We start from the raw sequence: 21,935 nt of genomic DNA, 5'->3' as shown, positions 1-21,935 counted from the left end.
GAAAAGTCTGTATACATAAGTATTTACATAAAACACAGTTATGTATGATCAGGAAACCATATACAACACAGCACACATAATGCATACTGCGCCATATACAGCTCCCTGTACATGCCCAAAAGGCCAGTGCAAACTTAGATAAATGTCAATCATATTAGTTAAGTCTGTTTCCGTCTTAAACAGTAAACTACCATACTTCAAACAGTGAACCTACCCAATCACGACTACAAAATAAATATCCCAATACAGAGCTCCCCTCTCCCCCCATCAAGAAATTAACATTTTAGAAGACAACAAGTAAAGTAGGTAAATAACTACCCCCCCCCCCCCCCAGACAGCGGATCCCCAAGCACGTAGAGCCAACGCGCCACGAGATCGTACATCCGCCAGCTATTGAGATTAGAAAAAAAAGGGAAAAAAAGAACGAGTCAATGAGCCAGGGAGAGAGAGAGAGAGAGGAGAAGCAGAGATAGGTAGAGAGACATAGAGAAAGGGCGGGAGAGCGAGTGGTCTCTGGAACCGCGGAGCCTTCACAATTTAGACCATATTATTTATATCTGTTTCACCTTAAACAGTAGGCTACATTACTCAATACAAAGGCCAAAGCCCAGTCTCGCCCTCCTACCCGAGAAAGTAGCGTTTTAGGAGGCATAAACGAACCATAAACTAACAACCAACATAGCCGCCATTACCTAACAGAAAGAGAGAGAGAGAGAGAGAGAGAGAGAGAGAGAGACACACACACACACACACACAGCGAGAGAGAGAGCCATAGAGAGAGAGAGAGAGAGAGAGAGAGAGAGAGAGAGAGAGAGAGAGAGAGAGAGAGAGAGAGAGGGAAAGCCGAGATAGATAGAGAGACATAGAGGGAAGACGAGAGAGAGAGCAGGCTCCGTCTGAACCGCGACATGGAACCCGTTAGACAAAGCTTAACAGAGAGAGATAAAACCCTCTAGACCTATATAGTAAGCAGCACAACGCTCAATAAGAGCAAAGAAAAGGAATACAATAATAACAAGAACAATGTCCATTATATTCAAACAAAAAAGACAGTGAATTATGCGTATAGCTTTAGCAGCCCTAAATCCTCTCTCCTTGCGGTAACCTAAATTAAAACGAGTAACACCCATCTGCTTACAGATCTTGTTAAAAAATAAAATATATCTTATTCTTCGATACAAATAAAATAGGTATTATGAAACGAAACACTTGAAAACACAACGTCAAGTCAGATGATGAGTCCAAAACAATAAGTAGGCTTACATTAACAACTCACCCTTTGGGGAGGAGGAGGAGGAGAGAGTGAGGAAAGAAAGACGCTGCGTAAAAGTCATCTCCAAAGTCCCAGCCAGCTTACCAACAGTCCATTAAAGGCAAAAGGATATCACATCGGCAGAATGTGTTTGAAAGCACGCGATCACGAAAGCAAAAGTGTCCCTGGTAAAAGTTAGTTCTCTGTAACTGTCGTCTCATCATCCTGCGTAGCTAGAGTCTCGTCCGCAGCACCTGGAGTCTTGAACTTATCCTTGCAAAAGGCCAGAGCTTCCTTGGGTGAGTTGAAAGTAGAAGTCGCCTCATCCACGGTTATCCAGAATTTGCTCGGGTGCCTTATTCCGTATTTCACTCCTTCCGCGGTGATGGAACGTAGGAATTCCTTTACTGGCCCGAAAGCTGCCCTTCTCTTTGATGTTTCAGCAGACCAGTCGGGGAAAATATACACCTTTTTGCCATTGTATGTCAGTTGGCCTGCTTTCCTGGAGAGCTGGAGTATGCGTTCCTTTACCCGGAAAAAATGGATCCTTGCCAGGAAAGCCCTTGGCTTATCAGAACGTGGATTGCCGGTCCGATGAGCACGATCCACCTCCGGGGGGGAGTCGGGAAACTCGTCGGGGAATGTTTTCTGCAAAAAAGACTGGATAAAGGCCACTGGGTCAGCCTTTTCTAGCCCAGGAGAGATCCCAATCACTCTTATGTTGTTCCTACGACTCCGGTCTTCTGCTATGACGAGCTTCTCCTCCAGATTAGCACATCTTCTCTCCAATTCAGTGATACACATCTGCAAACTGTCCATGGAGGAACCAAAGTTCTCAATGGCCTCCCCATGTTCAGCCACGGTCGTGTTCAGCGTGGCGACGGCAGGACGCAGCTCCTTTCCGAAGTCATCAATCTTCTTCAGTAATTTCTTCTCCAAGCCAAGCATCATGGGTTGAATAAAACCATCCATAAACTCTTTCAGTGATTCCTTGAGGACCTCGCGCAGCATGCTCTTTGTAACCGGAGCGTCAGCGTCGCCCTGCATTGCGCCGGCCATGTTGTCAGCGTTTGCGGTCGGAGACCTGGTACTCCTCGACCTCGTGTTAATCGTATTCGGCATGAAACACGAAACAACTGCAAAAACAGACGCTCACCAGTGTTTTGGGCGTATAAAGTCTCAAAAGAACTATAAAGGCAGTAAAAAATGGGCTTAAAAAATGTGAAAACTATGCACCTCCACAGAGCTCAACAAACGCGTCCTACTCGGTCGCCATCTTGTCGGAACTCCTCCTATTTCTCACTAGTTAAAGCTTAAAATAATGTAGGCCTCCCTCTTCACTGAGTGGCAGAAATGTTGTCTCTCGTGGGAGAACCAGGTTTGAAATAAAAGTTACTGATTGCACCTTTAATGTCAACATAATATACAGTACACTGTAAAGTGTATTGCTGTGTTAATTTAACAATTCTGGTCACATTCACATACTCTCAGAGTTGCACTTTATCCACAAGGATTTCTCTGTGTACTTTGTTGTATGATTGCATTAAAAAGCTGATTCCAAAGTAAAAAGTTGAATTTATTTATTAGAAAACATCTCTACCAGTGAGGATGCGCAGCTCATATGTAATACCTAACTTACATTTAAATTAGTAGATGAAGCACTTGGACACAATGGACAGACTTAATCCCTTTGCACACAGGACAGTTGCGTTTTTTTCGTTTGCGGCATGAATAAAACGCATTGGATTTGGTGTGCAAGGCTGTGCGGAATCGGCGCTGCGGATCCAAAAAGGAGTCATAAAAGGAGTGATGAGTTTTTAACCGCATGCGACAAGACGCACGAATCGAACTGGGTTCGATCGAGAAAAAAACGCACGGCGGCAGCCACTCGTCGCACGGCTAATTCGGAGCCGGTGTGCATGAGGTCATAGAGAATCATTGTTTTCTTTTCAAAAAATTATATTGTCTGTTTTATCCGTGCGGTTAAACGCGCCTGTGTGCAAAGGGCTTTACTCGTATGTAAACTGAAACTGAAAGTACAGTACGGTAGGTGTGACCGGCTGTCCATCTCTCGCAGGTCTCTCCGCAGCCTGTTGGACGGGGAGATGGAGCACTCTGCTGGGCTGAGGCAGGAGACTGACTCCCTGGGCAGGAAGCTGTCCGAGCTGGAGGAGAGACACACAGCCAAGGTCCAGGCACTGGAAAGGTGAGGGAAAACCGCAGAGAGAATAGACGTTGATGCTGTTGTTCATTGTTGGCCATGTTGTTTCTCAGCCAGTGAGGTCATGACCCAGTAAATAGCGTTACGAGACCGTTTACCCAATAAAAGACTTGGGGAGTGCTTTGCGGCCATTGATTTTGAATATTTGGGGTCTTGACCAAAATCTACTGTCTTGAAAATAAAGAGATTAGACACACCTGTTAGCTTTCCTGTTAGCTAAAATTAGTAGAAATGGTAGAAGTGAAACGTGCTCCATTCAGTGTAGGCAAATGATCATAACCAAAAAACCTACAGTTCAAAGAAAAACTGCAGTGGTCAGCACTCGGTTGCAAATAACTTGCTTGCCTTTCGTTCACATCAAAGAGAAATATATCCTAATCTTGTTCCTATTGTAAATCATTAGAGCCTCTCCCTTTGGGCTCACCCACGTGTGTTCATGCTGCAAGTTACTTAAAGATAACTTTATTGCACCAGATGGTGTAATCTAGCGTTGCAGTGCATCACTTTGTGCCGTGCTGTTAGCTTGTGCATCTGTTATTTTAGATTTTCTTTTTTTTAAGAATCTTGAACGTTTTTGAAACACATTGAATCATTTTTCGAGAATCGACCTCAGGTCTTGATGGGTTAAAATTCTGCGGTTCTCAAACTATGGCTCACAACTCACAACCCAAAGTGGGGTTGCGGGAAGGTGCTGTTGGGGTTGCGTAGTGGATTTGGCAACCAAAAAAATAAAAAAAATGTTGGGCGGTGATGGGTCGCCTAAGAAATTCCCTCATAATATGGGGCTGTGATATAAAAAGGTTTGAGAACGTCTGGTTTAAATGATTACATTTCCACGATATTCCAGAATGCACCTTACAACGTAAACAAAACAGTACAGAGCACCATGTCGGGTGTCATTTGGCCATATAAGTGATGGTTGGTGTGTGTTGCATACTGTATGAATTATGTTGACAGGGCTATAAAGTATTGAAATTGATGCCTTGGCTTTTTTGACGCCTGCCTCTTGAACTGCACGCACACGGCACACCACTGCTGGACTGGGACCCAATCCAGCCAAAGCACCTCCTGTTCCTGCTCAATACAGTCCATTTCAGCACTCCTGTTGTCCCTATCAATACAATGAAGGAATGGAATGGTGGAATGGACTATTCACTTTGGTTTGAACAAAATAAACTTTATCTATGACTAACAGCCTCAGCATAACGGGTCCGAGGAGCAAGTTTAGTACAAGAAAACGCAAAAAGCTCTTAATTGTCTTATGGTAGAAATTGACAACTGTACAGAAAGTGTTGGTCTTGAGTGTCATTGTCGACCTCTTGTATTCATTATGACTGAATCAGTACAGCGTGTGCAAAATGGTTCCTAAATCAATTACACACATACTGTTTACTAGGGCATTCACCAAATATTCTAATATTCGAATATTCAAATATCAAAGTCACTATTCGACGTTGTTCTCCGAAGTCGAATATTCGCTTAGTTTTTTTTATTTTTTATTGTTTTCTCTTTAAAGAATATGTAGTTCATAAAGCTTGGCTCGATAGGAAGTCATAAGAATGAGTTGTCAATGCCCCTGGTGGATGAATTTGTTAAACCTTTTTAGGCCGTGACCCCCAAAATAAACATATATGAACTGGGGACCCCTACCCTGACAAGCACTTGGAATATTGGGTATTAAGGTTCCACAGATAAATATTGTGAAAATAGCAGGCTATTTTCACAATGTTTGCCTCTTGCTTACTTAATATTTGACAGTTTGGCCAGTCCTGTCGAATATTCGACCATTCGAATACTTAGAGGTTGAATAATTCGAATACTAAAAATCACTATTCGTGAATGCCCTAGTACAGCGTGTGCAAAATGGTTCCTAAATCAATTACACACACACTGTTTACACACACACACACACATTCATATGTGTACGCACGCATGCAAGCACGCACTCTCCTGCCAACCACTGGTCCCTCCCACACACTTCCCCCTGAAATCAGAGTCCATCACCCCCTCCACCAGCGTCTTCCATTGATTGTCTATATGCCAGAAAGTCTGAAGCCGACCCCCTCCCCCCAATCCACCCCAAACCTTCAAATAGAGGATTAGTCATCCTCCAATAGTCTGTGCTGATATAGAGCCAGGAAGTCAGTTCTTCAGATAGTAGCCTCCTACACTCTGTCAAACCACCGACCGGAATTGATTCAGTGCTGGGCAAACTTCAGTTAGCTTGGAGAGTGCAAAAGCTCATCAGTTGGTTTGCATATCGTCGTTGTCGGGGTGAAAATCTGTTTGTTTTGCATTTATCATTTTAAAAATGATTCAATGAATGATTCAGTGAAAACAGACGATCTACAAGCACACAATGCCTCGCACCGCTAGGCATTGTGTGCTTGTAGATCTGCTGTTTTCACTACCTTTGTGCGACGGCCTTGTATGATGAAGCAGGGCTTTACTTTGCGAAAAAACATACAAATTTGAAAATTGGAGATACAAGGTTTCTGCCCGACAGTAACGATATACTATGTGAGATGATTTGGTTTCTCTCCCCCCATATTAGCTATTTTTAGTTCATATAGTTTATATTTGAATATATATATATATTTTTTGTGTTTTTACAGTACATATACACCTCCCACATGCTGTCAAAACAGAAGGTTCTTTCTCGCGCTACACAAACACCCAGGGCCTGTACTATGTATGTATCAACGTTTGTGGAGTCTCCACGCTAAATGGTTGCATATACCCGTGGTTCACAAACTTTTTAGCCCATGACCCAAAAGAGAAAATAGACGTTTGCCCAGGACCTAAAACTAGTGAAAACAGCAGATCTACAAGCCCACAACATGTTGCTTCGCGCAGCGTTGTGGGCTTGTAGATCGGCTATTCTCACGCCTTTTTTTTTGTTGTACAACAACAGCCAACGTCACAACAGTGTGACTAACTGTCACTACAGTATTAATTCAGACCGGAAGTACTGGGTTTTTGAAGTGAGCTTAAATAATACTGTACACCAAGCTGAACATTAAGTCCTGTTCTGAGTGGCCAGCCCCCAAGCGCACAAGTAAAACCGATGTGTGAGGCACATTCAGAAGCTCTCGTTCCACAAACTCACTCAGGACCTGTTCTCAAGTGGAATAGGCAGAATTTCAAACAAACAAACAAAACGAAGAGGGTACAGTGTAAACCTGCAAAGGGGCGATGGGAGGGGAAGGTGTAGCGAGGGCAGTATGGAGTAGATAGTTAAGCCAGATTTATACACGGTAGTGTGCTGGTATCGCACACTGAAAATAGCAGATCTACAAGCTAGTGCACATTGTGTTATAGCGCGAGCTTGAGGATTTTACATTTTTGTTCAGGCATTAGAAGCAGGGATGCCACTTCATGGCCATTCAGTTTATGCATCTGCGTGCAGTGCCGTGCACACACACACACACACACACACACACACACACACACACACACACACACACACACACACACACTGAGGTCTTCTTCGGCAGCAAACTACTTCATCTCAGGTGCTGCTTTCCCCCTGTCTGTCCAATTGTGGCTCAGTCAATAGGGGCTATAAATACCAACCAAAGGAGCAGCTAGCCCTCCTGTTGAATGAGACCCTGGTAGCTGTCAGGATCATTCAGCGAGGAAGAAACCAGACAACCGTTGCCACGCGTCCCCCTCTGACTCATTCAGAAAGCGCCCGGTCCCCCTCCCCGTCAATCTGGAGCCCCATGTGGGATGATTGGAAATAGATGCTATCTGATGGCTCACATCATGGCGTCAGTCTCTCAGCATCTGTTGATGAATGTCACTTTTAAACATGACAAATGTCGGGATCAGATCCTTCCCGGCGTCCTTCTCTACTGGGCCATCCGTAACTCTCTATCTCTCTCCTCTGTCCATGGCATTTCGCTTTGTTTTAAGAGTGGACAGCTCTCTCCTTAAGTTTTACGTTTTTAAATGGGGAACGCCGTGGCTCAAATGTGAATGTTGGACTTGAGGTGGCCAGACTGTGACGCCAGTCATCTATGTCTACCTATTTCTGTATCTCCACATTTGGGCAAGGTTTTAGCTCGATCAGAGCCCCGTTTGACTTTCCATTCTATTAAAGTTAAATATTTCAAAAGTATAAAATATATATTGAATGTAATGTATGGAGGTACTTCTGTGTCCTACTGTCAGTGTACACGAGACATTTGCTGCTAATCAGTCCCACAATTTGCGAGACACGTGTACAGTAGGTCAAGGTGAAATCCACAACAACATATAGGGTGAAATTTGATCTCCTCTGAGACTTGACTATAGAAAAGTGGATAGACCAATTAGGGCAATAACCGCAGTTCCGCCATACCGCTGTTGTGTAATGCATACAGTGGTGTTGAGTTCATAACCGCGATTATACAGCGATTATTTTTTAATTTTTTCTGGGACAGTTCCAGAGGGGAGGGAGAAGCACTACTTGTGCACAAGTTGCAAGTTGGCACCTCGACAGAGTGCAGTTCTAGTTTTTAAGCTATAATAATCATAGGCGACAATGGCAATAACTCTTTCCAGCCATGGTATAATGTCATATTACAGCTAAGGGGTCACTGGAAATCAATGGTCTCATTGCAAGCGTTCGTTTGCATGTAATTTGCTGTCGGCACACATTTGTGATGTGCGGAATATGGGGGGTGGAGAGTAGTGTCATCGATGGCCTTTGGTTGGTGTTGAATCACTGAGAAGTCAAACGGCGGTCTTACTCACACCCATCCACCCTTGTACGTACTGCAAACAGACACAGGACCCTTACTCATATGGGAACTCACCCACATAAGTAACACACACACACACACACACACACACACACACACACACACACACACACACACACACACACACAGACACACGCACAAATATAACACTAACCACATGAGGGTCCATATTCTGAGCATGTCATAATAGGCGAACATTTGGTCAAAATAACAGACCTGTTAAGTTGTACTAGATCAGTTTTTTCAGCAAATACTTTTGGAAAGGAAGGGACCAAGAATAGACCCCTGGCCTAGAGGACCTCAGTCCTGTGGTTATAACTGTCATGATGAAAGCATTGATTGTGCTGTTACCAGATCTGGCAAGAGTGCATTGCTGGGATTGAGAAAGGTTCATTCCATACATGGCCACAAGTGCACAAGACGCAAGTTGGCACCTCGACAGAGTGCAGTCTAGTTATTATTATTTTTAGATGACATGTGTAACAGATGTAAAATGGTCTGGGATGGTGTGATAGCCCTTATGTGTATGATTTGTTGATTGTTGTGTGATTGTCTTGTGTTATTGTCTGTGCGTTGTGCCTGAGGACCCCCTGGAAGAGATAATGCATCTCAAGGGGTTTATCTTCAAATGTGTACTGTCAATTCTTCTGCTGTGAAAAGGGCCTATTAAGAGACATGGTACTGTATACACATCACAGCCACAGAGGCTATAGCTCCTTAAAAAAAGAACAGGTTGAACCCACACACAAACACGGACACACAAACTGTTCTAAGTCATTCCCCAGCAGCGTGTGTCCGCGCCTGGTGCTCTGGTATGACGTTAGTTGACGTGGATTAAGCGAATGTCGCACAGCAGGCAGAGATGGAAACCAGCCAGTCCAGGAAGAGGACCTATAGTCAGACGGGGGCACGCCACACATTCACACAAACACAGACTGACCATTTTCTTGTGTTGGCAGTGTGTTCGCTTCAGCCAATCTGGCGCGAAGGATCTCATGTGTGGCAGGGAAATGCACACAGTGAAATAACGTGTGCTCATTTGATTTAACAAGTAGATTTTTAGACTATGAATAAATGAACGCTTAGGATTTCACCACTCAAGGTCACAAAGATGGAGGGTGGGATTGTGGCTGGGTTTGCTCGTCTAGGCGCTTTGTTTGTTTTTCCCTGTCTTTGTGAAGTCAATTATTTCCCTTCACATATGGGACTCGTCCTCTTCAATCCCAGGGCTTCCTTCAAGTCTTAACAACCCACTATAGCTACCCTGTAGCCTTGTTGTGCTTGCGTATGTGTGTGTGAGAAAGAACAAGTGCACTATGCGTATAATGTACTGTATATATTTTAGGTGTGTGTGTGTACAGTATGTGCTCACACATGACAGCGAGACAACCCGTTGGATGATGTCTGTCTACGATGTGTGTACCTAGTACCTACTGTATGACACAGCCTGCATATCTCTTTGCTGTAACCACTTTCAACCTGCCGTCCCTATTCGGGGCACTTCGTTATAGGCAAAACTATAATAATAATCTTTATTGTCCCCGAAGGGAAATTTGTCTTCACAGTCTGTTCAACACAAAAACAACACAAAACCATATAACACAAAACATCACAAGACAGATCATCAGGTCCCCACTATTCACAGAAAACCATCCTAGCAACGGGGGCGCTTGCTTAGCAGATTGTTTAGTGCAGCGATGGCTGAGGGGACAAAACTCCTGCTAAACCGTACCTTGTGCCACGTCAAGGTTCTGTATCGACGCCCCGATGGCAAGAGGTCGAAGTAGCGATACAGAGGATGATCAGTGTCATTTGTTATTGAGAGTGCTAAGCGTGTGATGGCTTTATCATTCATCTCCGCAAGTGTGGGTGTGGGAAGTCCGATGATCTTGGACGCAATACGGGTAATACTGTAAAGTTTGTTTCTGTTAGGCATGGACAGTATAGTGAAGAAACAACTAGCAACTAGCAATAACTAACTCCAGGCCATGCCATATTGTCATATCACAGCTAAGGGAGGTTGCTGGAACAATATAGGCCTATCACTGGAAATCAGTGGTCTTACATTACAAGTGTGGTATTGCCATTTTCTGTGTTCATTTGAGAAAATAGCCTATCTACAAGCTCACAATAACACGTTGCGTCTCATATTTTGGGCTTGACATGATGATGTCACATGATAAAATGTGATGATAAAATATGTCTTAAGTGATTAAGGAACTTGTGCACGTGAGTGTGTTCACAGTATGAAGCTTAAAGGCCAGATCTGACAGGGCGCGAGTGACGCGCCTTAGTAATTCATTTTCACTGAGAGATGGGCGATTATTTGGGACACGTGTTGAAGTTGAGGGGCGGAGAGGCAAGCGGGCACGGGCGCGGTTCAGGGTCTGGGAAATTCTCGCGCGTGTGCTCTTTTCATTCACGCGCTGGCGGGCGGCAAGAGCTGGATTGTGGTTAGCCCCATATAGAACCTCACCCGTCGCTGCATACTGTTGTGCTCCGAGATGAGGTCCTAAAAAGATGGCGCAGCGATCGCTGGACTGCCTCCACATCAAAGTTGGAAAACACACAAAACGAAATTTTAGCCAAAAAGTAAAGGTAGTTCCGAGCTCCCAGACTGTGATGACCTAACCTCGGTACATAAAACATGAACTGCGGCATGAAACAACCCCTTAAAAAGCTATTTTTGTAATGTTTTCCCATTCAACTGGAATTCCCCCGGCGGCAGTTGCCTGTATCTGCTACAATGGGAAAGATGCAGTAAGCGATTTAAACCGTTTTCCCAATGCCGCAGTTCATGTTTTATGTACCGAGGTTAGGTCATCACAGTCTGGGAGCTCGGAACTACCTTTACTTTTTGGCTAAAATTTCGTTTTGTGTGTTTTCCTCCACAACTTTGATGTGGAGGCAGTCCAGCGATCGCTGCGCCATCTTTTTAGGACCTCATCTCGGAGCACAACAGTATGCAGCGACGGGTGAGGTTCTATATGGGGCTAGATTGTGGTCAGCCTTTTCTTCCATGCTCCCCGTCTGCACATGAGAATCTGATGAGACCTCCCCGCTGATCCAAGCAAGAACGCCCGCGTTAATAGTCTGAAACGGCCTTTAGAACTGCACATTACAACAACAGTGTATGTATTGTTGTGGCTATGGAGAGGCTGTGCAGTAAATTACACTCAGGAGTATCGTCTAGCTACTGGGCTGTCTGCCTCCGAAAGGCCTCTCTCTGTACCTCTCATTTAACCACACTCAAACAAAGGAGGCTGCGCATCTGCTGCACAGACAATTTAACTGGGTTTATCAATGCAAGCACAAAGATAATGGTGGGGAAAAGAATACATAAAGGAAATAAGTTGCCTCGCGGCTTTAGTCTCAACTTAGATAATTAATGAATGTCTTTTTGGTCTTAACTTTCCTCTTGAGAGAGTGACTTTTTGCTGGCTTTTAAAGGGGATGCTGTATAGTTCCCCCTATTCTTGGACTTCTCTCTCTCTTCATCTCTCTCTCTCCCTAATTTTCTCTACCTCACATTGGCTGTTGTCTCCCCTCTTTTTGTCCCCCCCACCTCTCTCAAGCACGCTCAGTAATGACGAGACGTCTTTAAAAAAAGATAACGGAAGTGCTGTCGCTTCCTCTTCCCACGTCTATGTTTCATAAATAGATTTAAACAAGGAATGCTCAAGCGACTGTCTGTGAAAACTTCCCAAATGAGAACTTCATGCAGCTAGATGTATTCAGTTGTAGTCTGAACCCAAAGCCTATACCAACCTTCTTTACCAGGCACGTGCACACATAGACATGAAAGGAGGCTTGAGCCCCTGCCCTTTTATCCGTCTGTAAAAAAAGTGCCCTCTCCAGACCATGAATGCAGTTTTTGCTATGGTGAAAGAAATGCAAATGCCCTCTTTCCATGCCATACCTGAAGGCAGCATTCAAGAGAATTGCCTTATCCAAACTCTCCCGAACTTGAACGCAGCATCTTATGTTGAAAGAATTGCCCTCTCTGTGTAGAAATCCATGCCTTTACACCACATATCTAGTATTGACTTGATTAAGCTTAGTTCAGTGTGGTATCAAGCCACAAAAATAGCCGACGTCCAAGCTCACAACGCGTCGCGCAAGCTTGGAGGTCTGCTATTTTAGATATTTTTACCAAAAAACCCTTTTAGTAATTTCAGCCCCTGCCTCTCTAACATTGTCTGCACATCCCTGTTCTTTACACAGATCAAAATACAGATGTCACTGTTTTAGTCACTGTTCCTATTGAAGTACTAGCGCATTGGTTCTCAAAGTGGGGTCCGGGGAACCCCAGGGGTCCTTGAGGGAGTTCCAGGGAGTCCCCAGCTAATTCACAGTTAGGAACCAAATGGATCCTTATGGGTCTGTAGCTTAGAGAGTGTACAAATGAAACAAAATGGACTGGTCCATTTGGTTCCATTTGTACAGTTAAATCAGAGCTAGAAATACCATTAAATGGGGATCTGTAGCCTATAATGCATGTCAAACTGGGGGTCCTTGAAATGAAAATGGTTGAGAATCACTGCTACAAATGATTCGTACAAATCTTCTCTTATGAGGGTCCCTGGCATATTTTTTCAAATGGGGGTTGTGGGATAATAAGTGTCAATTTGGGGTCCTTGACAGTCTTAGATCTTTTCCTCTATACAAAATCAATGTCATGTCAATTGCTTAATTGTATCATGCAGTATAACGAGTATGGTAGCATATACAGTACACACACCCACACACACACTGTGTGTACTGTATGTCTGCTCCAAAATTGGATTTGAAAATCTGAATCCTGGAGGTGTTGTGTGCTCTGCCGTAACCTTGGCGGACTCTCTCTCTCTCTCTCTTTTACATCATTCCGCTTGACAGCACCACCACATTAGGCGACGGCAGCTTCTTTACTTTCCCGCAGCAGATTTCCCTCAAGGTCGACTCCTACTCTCGACACACACGTTTTATTTTTGTGTCTTTAATTTGCTCTTGTTCCTCCGTACGACTGTTTGTTTCGTGCCGGGGAGTGACATTTAGCAGGGCGATGAGGATTGAATCTCGCTCGCTCTACTTATTGTTGTGTCCGTTAATCTTTCCCACACCAGACTTGTTTTTGTTTCTGTTTGCTGCATCAGACTGACAGGCTATCACGTGCCTGCGTTTTATCATAACATTGTAGCCATTGTGGAAGTCTCCCATTATGCATTCCAGTTTTAGGGTATTTAGTTTTTGTTGAGCGGTAGTCACACCGTCTCCTATATGTGGCCTTGTGGGTATGTATGTGTGCGTCCGTCCGTCCGTCCGTGTCTGTATGTAGCCTGCAGTACCTTTTCTGACCACACATGTTAAGGGAGGGGCGCTGTTGTTCAGGCCAGGCCAGGCACACTCACGCACGCACGCACGCACGCACGCGATTTACGATATTATCGTGATAATCAAATCAGATCTACAAGCTCACAGCGCGTCGCGTTGCAACGCGTTGTGAGCTTGTAGATCTGCTATTTGATAGAGAGTTAAAAAAAGTCTGTATCAAGTATGTATATTATAAGTACCTTTTACCAGCTTGGGCAAATAAAAGTTGAATTGATCCCAGTGCATGACGGAGGACGATATCACGATAAATGTAATCTCCACGATACGATTATCGTGAGTATTTTTTATCACGATAAATGATAATATCGCTTATCGGCCCATCCCTAATAATGACATGCAAAACAGAGAAATAAAACCAACCCAGAAATAATACAAAGAACTGCCAGGCAATAGACCGACCCAGCATTCATATTTTTCGCACACAGATCCTTGCATTCTTATGTCTTTTAGGTAATATGAATGGATCCCATATTTCTGATAATTTCTTGTCTGACTTGGATCTATTGAATCTGATCTCAGTATATCTTGAGACGACAAACACTGACAAACTTGCTCTCTCCCTCAAATCTACCGTCAAACTTCTTTCTTGCTTGTCAATTCTTTCTTTCTTTCCAACAAAATCCCTTTCAGGGCGCCACAGATAAGTGCTCTCGTCTTTCTCGTCATTATGTGTGGCCTTACATTGTCAGTCATACGTCAGGGCCTTTATCTGGAAGTGCTTACACAACCCTTTCTCCACGGCCACAAGGACACAAGACCATAAGAAGTGATCAAACTCACTTTCTATTTCTTTCTTTACAGGGAATGGAGGGTGACTTCCTGTGCAGTAGAATCATTTTCTTGGAAGCACCGTTCCAAATGTCAAAGCCTTTTGCTCTTCAGACATGATGATCAGACCTGTAATGTTCTTTGAACAACCAAAAAAGAGACATTTGAAGGTTGAGAATATCTTTTTCGTAGACTATTGAAAAGCCCCTTTTCGACTGCAGCTTTAGCACCACACTACACCACACTACACCGCACCACACCTCACCACATAAAAATATCTGATTATAATACAATATATATATTTTTTTACAACAGTTGTATTATAATTAGGACAGTTACTGTCCTAATTATAATACACTATAATGGATTATAACTGTTATTATAATACACTACAGTATTAATGTATTACTATGATAACTATAATACACTATAATAGATTATAATAGTGGTTATAACACAATATTATCATGTATTACAACTAGTCCTATATCCTGGTGGTCTAAATGAAAAGTCAGTGAGTGATCAGTCGTTATGAAGTGTTTGGCCCTGTTTGGCCTAGCTCAGACCTACTCTGGATTGGATACTTTTTAGTACCACGTTTTGTACCACTTTCACACCACTCTACCCAGGTCCTTGTAGTGGAAAACCTGGCAAAAGTGGGCAGTGTGGAGTGGTGTGGTGTTGGGCCATGTCAGTGGAAAAGGTGCTTAAGTCTAGCAAGTAGCAAACCATTCTAATAACTTTGACATCATGGAAAAAATTACAAAATGACATATGGTAAAGAAAATAAATATGATATTGAAATGCAATTGACCATATTAGTGTTAAACTCTCAATGCAAGTTTTCATTTTTTAAATATAAAATGTATTAATCCTTGAGACGTGAAATGTACCCGCAATTCTCGAATGGGCCTTATATACTTGGTTGCGTGCTATGTGGCACATGGAAAATAGGAGATCTATTGTACAAGCTCACACTGTGTCACAATGCCATGTCTTGTGAGCTTGTAGATCTGCTATTTTCAGTGGGTGACATCGTCACGCAACTACTTATAAATCGTCTCGTAATCGTTTTCAGGATTTCATAAGTGGCAAAAGGTAGCAGATCTAAAAGCTCTTTGTGCCACACTTTGAGATTACGGATCTGCTACTTTTGATACCTTAGTTTGACGCTGTAGTATGATCAAGTAGGGCGTTAATTTACAAAAAACACAGAAAGGTAGAATCTGGAGATGACAGTTTTCTGCCCGACAGTGACGAAATTAGGCTTAAAGACGGACTGCAACGGAAGTTCTCCGCTACACTTCCTTATGGTGACGCAGTTCCTAGTGAAACGGTCCAGAAAGGAGGGACATAACGCTGGAGGGAATGTGATTTGATCGTCAAAAAGTAGGCAGGCCGACGCACAGTGTCGCTCCTATAGACTGACAAGGCAGCGGCTACGGAAACAATTTTGTGTTCATAGGACATGAGATGTCGGCCGCGGCTTGTGATTGGCTGAAACGAAGGCAAGCCAGTGCAACACACTCGCTCGGCTGTGCGGAGAGGGCGAAACATAGGGACGAACGGGGAGGCGGGGGAAGGGGGAATCCACGCGAACCAGCGGCTCGTGGGGAGTGGCTGAAGTTGAAGTAGTCAAAGTTGATTGACACAATTATTAAATAGACTTGACGTTCGTCATTACGTTTTTGTTTAGGCGCTGGACTTAGGGCTGTATTTGTCTCGTTATAATACTCAAATACTCTTCACTACAGATATGCTCTAAAAGTATGAAAATCTTTTTTTTTATTTTACTAGGTCTTTAACAATTTTGCTGCCATTTTAAACATAGCTGTAGTAAGCAGCTGTCAAATTGTCCTTACCTTTTAAGGTGGGCACGCGCACGCATCGTGCACAATCTGTGCGCGACTCATCTAGTAGACGTGTAGACTCGGTGACAAGCTTTCGAATAAAAAAACCCCCATTGAAATAGACATATCCGTTGCCACGCTGTATCCCTGCTTATCCGCCAGTGTTTACATGAAAAAACATTGAAAAAAGCCAGTTGTGCGGTAACACGTGGACACGTTCGCGCACAAAACGCACGATATGTGCGGGGATCATAATCCAGGCGTGTAGAGACTGGATCAAAGTTTCCAAACGCAAAAATCGGATCGAAAAACGAGCTTTCCATCGCCGAGTAGCTTCCACTTCTCTTACAATGTAAACCAACGGAGGCGGGACTATGGCCCAGGCTCAGACCGGATACGGAAAGCTAGATCCGGTCCAGACCGGAAATGACCGGATACAGTTAGGGGGGCGGGCCTAAAGAGCCAGAATCAGCGAAAATCAGCGATAATACTTTTAATCCTTTCATAATGATTAAAGCTAATTAAACTTCCGGGATCTACGGGCATGGCACCGCGGTACAGCGGGAAATCTCCGGTTTCGACGGGATCGCGGAGTATGAGTTAATAACAAATTAATTGGTGTGACCCCATAACTTTACCTCAATGCCAAACTGTCAACTTTGCATGCTAGATGTATCATAATCTGTTAGGCAGGTGAACACTACTCATTGGCTTTTCCTCTAGCGCCACCCTTTGGCAGCACAGACTCTAGACGCTCTGGTAGCAGGGGCTTCAATAGACTCTTGTTGATTGTTATACAGTAACACACACCAAATCACAACGCTGGAACTGTGTGTGTGTGTGTGTGTGTGTGTGTGTGTGTGTGTGTGTGTGTGTGTGTGTGTGTGTGTGTGTGTGTGTGTGTGTGTGTGTGTGTGTGTGTGTGTGTGTGTGTGTGTGTGTGTCCACAGGTAGTGTGTGTGTGTGTGTGTGTGTGTGTGTGTGTGTGTCTGTCCGTCCGTCCGTCCGTCCGTCAGTGCGAGAGAGACAAAGTGACAGAGAGAAAATTGCTTTGTGGTTTTGGCTGCCTCTCTTTTGTTTACCTGTGTGTTCATGAGCAGACTGAGACAAAACAAAAGCAGATGGTGATGTATTCTTTCCCATTCTGTACGTGTGTGTGTGTGTGTGTGTGTGTGTGTGTGTGTGTGTGTGTGTGTGTGTGTGTGTGTGTGTGTGTGTGTGTGTGTGTGTGTGTGTGTGTGTGTGTGTGTGTGTGTGTGTGTGTGTGTGCGTGCGTGCGTGTCTAGAGAAAATGAGGTCCTGAAGGTGCAGTTGAAGAAGTATGTGGGGGCAGTCCAGATGTTGAAGAGAGAGGGGAGCCAGGGTAATGACGGTACGTCACACACACACACACACACACACACACACACACACACACACACACACACACACACACACACACACTCTCACAGTTTTGTGACAGACATGTTTTGTAATGCATGAAGCTGATGGTAGACGTCGTACAGCACTCTTTTGGAAGGGGGTGTTACTGTCAGACAAAACGAATTGTGGAAAAAAGTGAGTTTGATCATTTCTTTTGGTCTTGTGTCCTTGTGGCCGTGAAGAAAGGGTTATGTAAGGGCTACCAGATAAAGGCCCTGGCGTATGACAGACAATGGAAGGCCACACATAATAACTAGAGAGACGAGAGCACTTATCTGTGGCACCCTGGAAGGGATTTTGTTGCAAAGAAAGAAAGAATTGACGTGCAAGAAAGAAGTTTGACAGTAGATTTGAGGGAGAGTGTCAGCGTTTGTCATCTCAAGACAGATTTAAAAATAATTTCTGAATGTTTTCCCAGATTGGTTAGCATGTGACTGAGAAGTTTTTCCCAAACAGTGGGTCGGGCTCATTTTTGGGTCACGGATCCATTTTTATGTGTCATTTTTACATTAGTTTGGGTCCTGGGGAGATAAAATGTTATGGGAACCACTTGGGAGTTAAAGATGGGGTTCCATGATTTCCCCCTCTATAAAACATGATTATCTACTATTATGATTATACTAGGAGGAAGAATTTTTCCAAAAAAGTGTACAGAAAGAGTTAAAATTATGTTTTTATGTGGCCACACCCACCAGTTCATTGGTATGCGTGGTTGTCATGGTGGGTGGTGACCCAGCTGAAGTTAGCCACACCCACATGTATTGAGTGAATGGTAATTAGGTTGATTCTATGATGTGTATGGGTGTTTTTGGTACGGCACGTCTGACCCAGCAGGTGGCATCCTCCAGCTAAAAACCCAAATAAAAAGAGAATGCATAATTGCTCATAACAACCACACCAGGGGGGTCTATTGAAGTACTGTCAACCTCCTAGACACATGAAAACCAGAAAAAGTACAAAACTATGTCACCACCTCTTTAAGGAGCACACAGCCCTCTGTGTTAATTATTCCATGTGTAACTGTGGTTCCATGTGAACACTGAATTAGCACTGATTTAGTGATAATGATAACCACATAAACCCTAGCGTCCCTAGTCTGAGCATGTAATTCTTGGCCAAAATATCTGCAAGCTCACAACGTGTTGTAACGCAGCGTGTTGTGCATCGGTTATTTTAATTTCAATGATGAGATTTGTTGTAGAGGAGAAAAAAGGAGGACCGCTGGGTTACCCCGGTCAACTAAGTACATTATATAGGGTTTTAAAGGTAGGGTAAGTGATTTTAATTGGTTAAAAGAAGTGTTAAATAGTTATATATTCTGATAGTACTCATTGCTATAGAGTGTTTATTCAGGAGTCTCCATGTATTTTCTGCTCCTTGCCTCGAAAGACAAAGTGAGAAAACCCAAGTTCCTCATTACACGTCTCTTTTTTTAGACAATTTTTACAGTGGTTTCATTTGTTATTTTAGCTGCAGCGTCAGCTGAGCACCAGACACACTCAGCTTGATGCTTGTTTGTCTTCCGTTCAAAGGCTGACATTTCCCCACTCGTTAGGGGAGGGGTGGGAGTGGTGGGTCGGGAATGTGGCGCCGTTGCTGCAGTGTCATGTTTAATATATCAGAACGGGCCTCACATCTCCTGTGCCAGGTGCATGGCAATTAACTTTTCCCTACCTTTCAGAGCTGGGAACCCCCTACCCCTCCAACAGCTCAGCACACACAGGACACTAAGGAACTCTCCAGGTTGCGTCATGATTAGTGGAGGGGGAGTGGGAATTGCACGCAGGCACGCAGGCACACACACACGCACACACACACACACAGTCACACACAGTCACACACACACACACACACACACACACAGACACACACGCTCTCACACAGGAATACACGAATACTCTGAGGAGAGAAAATGACAAGTGAAGTGAATTTAAATTCTATGCGCTAGACACATACAATATTAGCTGGGAGACTAGGAGATATCGACGCGATAGAGATCACACATTATACTTTGCACGCTTGCACACACTCACACGCATGCACACACACACACACACACACACACACACACACACACACACACACACACACACACACACACACACAAACCATTTCCCAGCCTTATTGAATTCCGTATGATTATTTCAAGTGTCTCCCAGGTCCCAGTGAACTCTGCAGCAGTCTGTTGTACTGTAGGTCATCAGAACTCAAGATAATCCACCAGTTTGACTCGACACTCACACTAGTGGCGTTTCCATAAACTTAATCGAATTAGGGAAGCGAATTATCATAAATACGCATTAAGACAAAGCGAATTTAGCATGTTTCCATTTGCGGGTGTCATTCGAATTAGCGACGTCGCAAGAGTTGATCGGGCTGATTTTTTTCAGACCGAACCTGAGCACTGCACCGTCTGCACGTCTGACTGCTGTCACTCGGTCGCTGTCTAGTAGTGGGAAAAAGGGATTATCAGTCATCATCATGGCCCCAAATAACTTTTAAATATATTACAATTGGCGACGAGTCTCTTACGAAATTGGCAAGAGTTCCTCTCAATACATAAAGCTACCGATTCACCGGGAAAACCGCAGTCACGTCGCTGCACAGTAGAAGTTTCAGCGTCCTCTGGAAGGTCAGGTGGCCGATCTGCAAGCTCACAACGCGGCGCGGAGACGTGGATGCGAGCTGCTGTGCCTGTGAGCTTGTAGATTGGGCACTTCAGGCACGCAACACCGTGGGATGAGGAAGGGTTCGCTCGCCACCGATGGCTTGAGGTGAAAACGTGAGGAATTTACACATGGTCCGTGTCACTCCGTGTGTAACAAACAACAGGTTTGTTTTGTGGGCTAACGCTATACCATGGACAAAGTGGCAGGGGAAATGGACCTAGAACGTCATACTTTATTCGAATGGATTGTCTGACCCGTTTCCATTCACTTTTGCGCATTTAGTTTATTCGATTAAGCCTCAAAATCCTCCTCCTCCAAGCGGATAATCTTTTTTGCGGATAATGAAAGTTTATTCGCATTTTGAAGTGTTTCCATAAAAACATTTTGCGACTAAGCTGTTAATGCGCAAAAAGTGGCTTTATGGAAACGCCACTACTGTCAGCTCTTCCCTTACTCCCTTCTCCCATAGGAGAGAAACCTCCTGTCTCCATATTCTAACTTTTTTGTTTGTTTGTCCTACATCACTGGTTCCCAAACACGGGTCGGGACCCATTTGTGTGTCGTGGACACATTTGTATGGGTCTCTTTATTTTTTATTTTCTTCATTTCGTTTTTAATTATTATTTATTTCAAAATATTTTCCCAAAACATTCCCAAAAAAGCAAATTTTTTCATGAATTAAAAAACAAATGAAAATACTTTTTTCTAAGTAATTTCAGGAATAAATAAGATAGAAATCTAAGAAATTCCATAAATTAAAAAAAAAAAAAAAAGTAGTGAAACTAGCTGATCTACAAGCTCATAACGCGGCACGAAGTGACACATTGTGAGCTTGTACATCTGCTATTTTCAGTTGTTTGCGTCACGGGCAAACGTCTAATCTCTCTTTTGGGTCTCGAGCTAAAAGGTTTGGGAACCACTACTACAGCGTCACACAAAAGTAGCAAATCTACAAGGTTGAAAGGCGACGCGTTTTGAGCTTGTCGATCTGCTACTTTAGCTATTTTTGAATTTGAATGCTGAAAAGCAACTGTTTCCACCCGACAGAGACAGATATGGTCTCTCTCTCCTCACTAGTGTCCGTTCTCTCTCCTTGTTTCTGATCTGCTTGTTCTCTGTACCTCATTTGTTCGTCGCCGCCATCCAGGTGAACGGGCTTTGGAGTATTCTGATATGAATGTGCCCTTTTTCCTATCAATGCTGATAACTATCGCCTGTGGCATTTATCAGTACAGAATACTGTGTATACTGGATATATCTCTAGTCCGACCTCTCTTCCATCGTCCTTTCCCTCCTCGCTCTCTCCATTCCCATCCCTTTCTCTGTTGCTTTCTCTCTCTCTCTCTGCCCATTCCTCTGTCCGTCCCTTGTCTCCTAATCTCTCCCCACCACCCCTACTCCCCCCTCTCCTTCCATCCATTCTCCTCTATCTGTGTCCATGCCTGTCCAGACAGGCATGGTAATTCTCTGCACAGTAGGTCTATCGCCTCCTGCTAATGACGTGCTAGCTCCTTTCGGAACCTCTCCCTCCGCTATGCAGCTCCCATATGAGGTTCCTCACACAAGCCAGCCACAATCTTTCGGTTGGAACGCAGTCAAGGAACACTTCTTACCTTTTGGGTTAGGGTTAGC

At 43.9% G+C, this 21,935-nt stretch overlaps 1 protein-coding gene across 1 annotated transcript in view; it reads left to right on the top strand.

Moving 5' to 3' along the window:
• Window positions 1–21,935, top strand: part of snx29 (sorting nexin 29) — a 196,896-nt gene that overhangs the window by 27,882 nt on the left and 147,079 nt on the right. Inside the window, exons 13-14 of the mRNA XM_080747936.1 lie at window positions 3,330–3,458; window positions 17,499–17,584. Of these exons, the coding sequence (XP_080604062.1) occupies window positions 3,330–3,458; window positions 17,499–17,584 (215 nt within the window). The remainder of the gene's footprint in view (window positions 1–3,329; window positions 3,459–17,498; window positions 17,585–21,935) is intronic.

The sequence above is a fragment of the Nannobrachium achirus genome (genome assembly GCF_963921795.1).
Source record: "Nannobrachium achirus genome assembly, chromosome: 18".
NCBI lineage: Eukaryota > Metazoa > Chordata > Actinopteri > Myctophiformes > Myctophidae > Nannobrachium > Nannobrachium achirus.
Note: the sequence above shows the minus strand (reverse complement) of the source record. Positions and strands in the feature narration are given on the sequence as shown.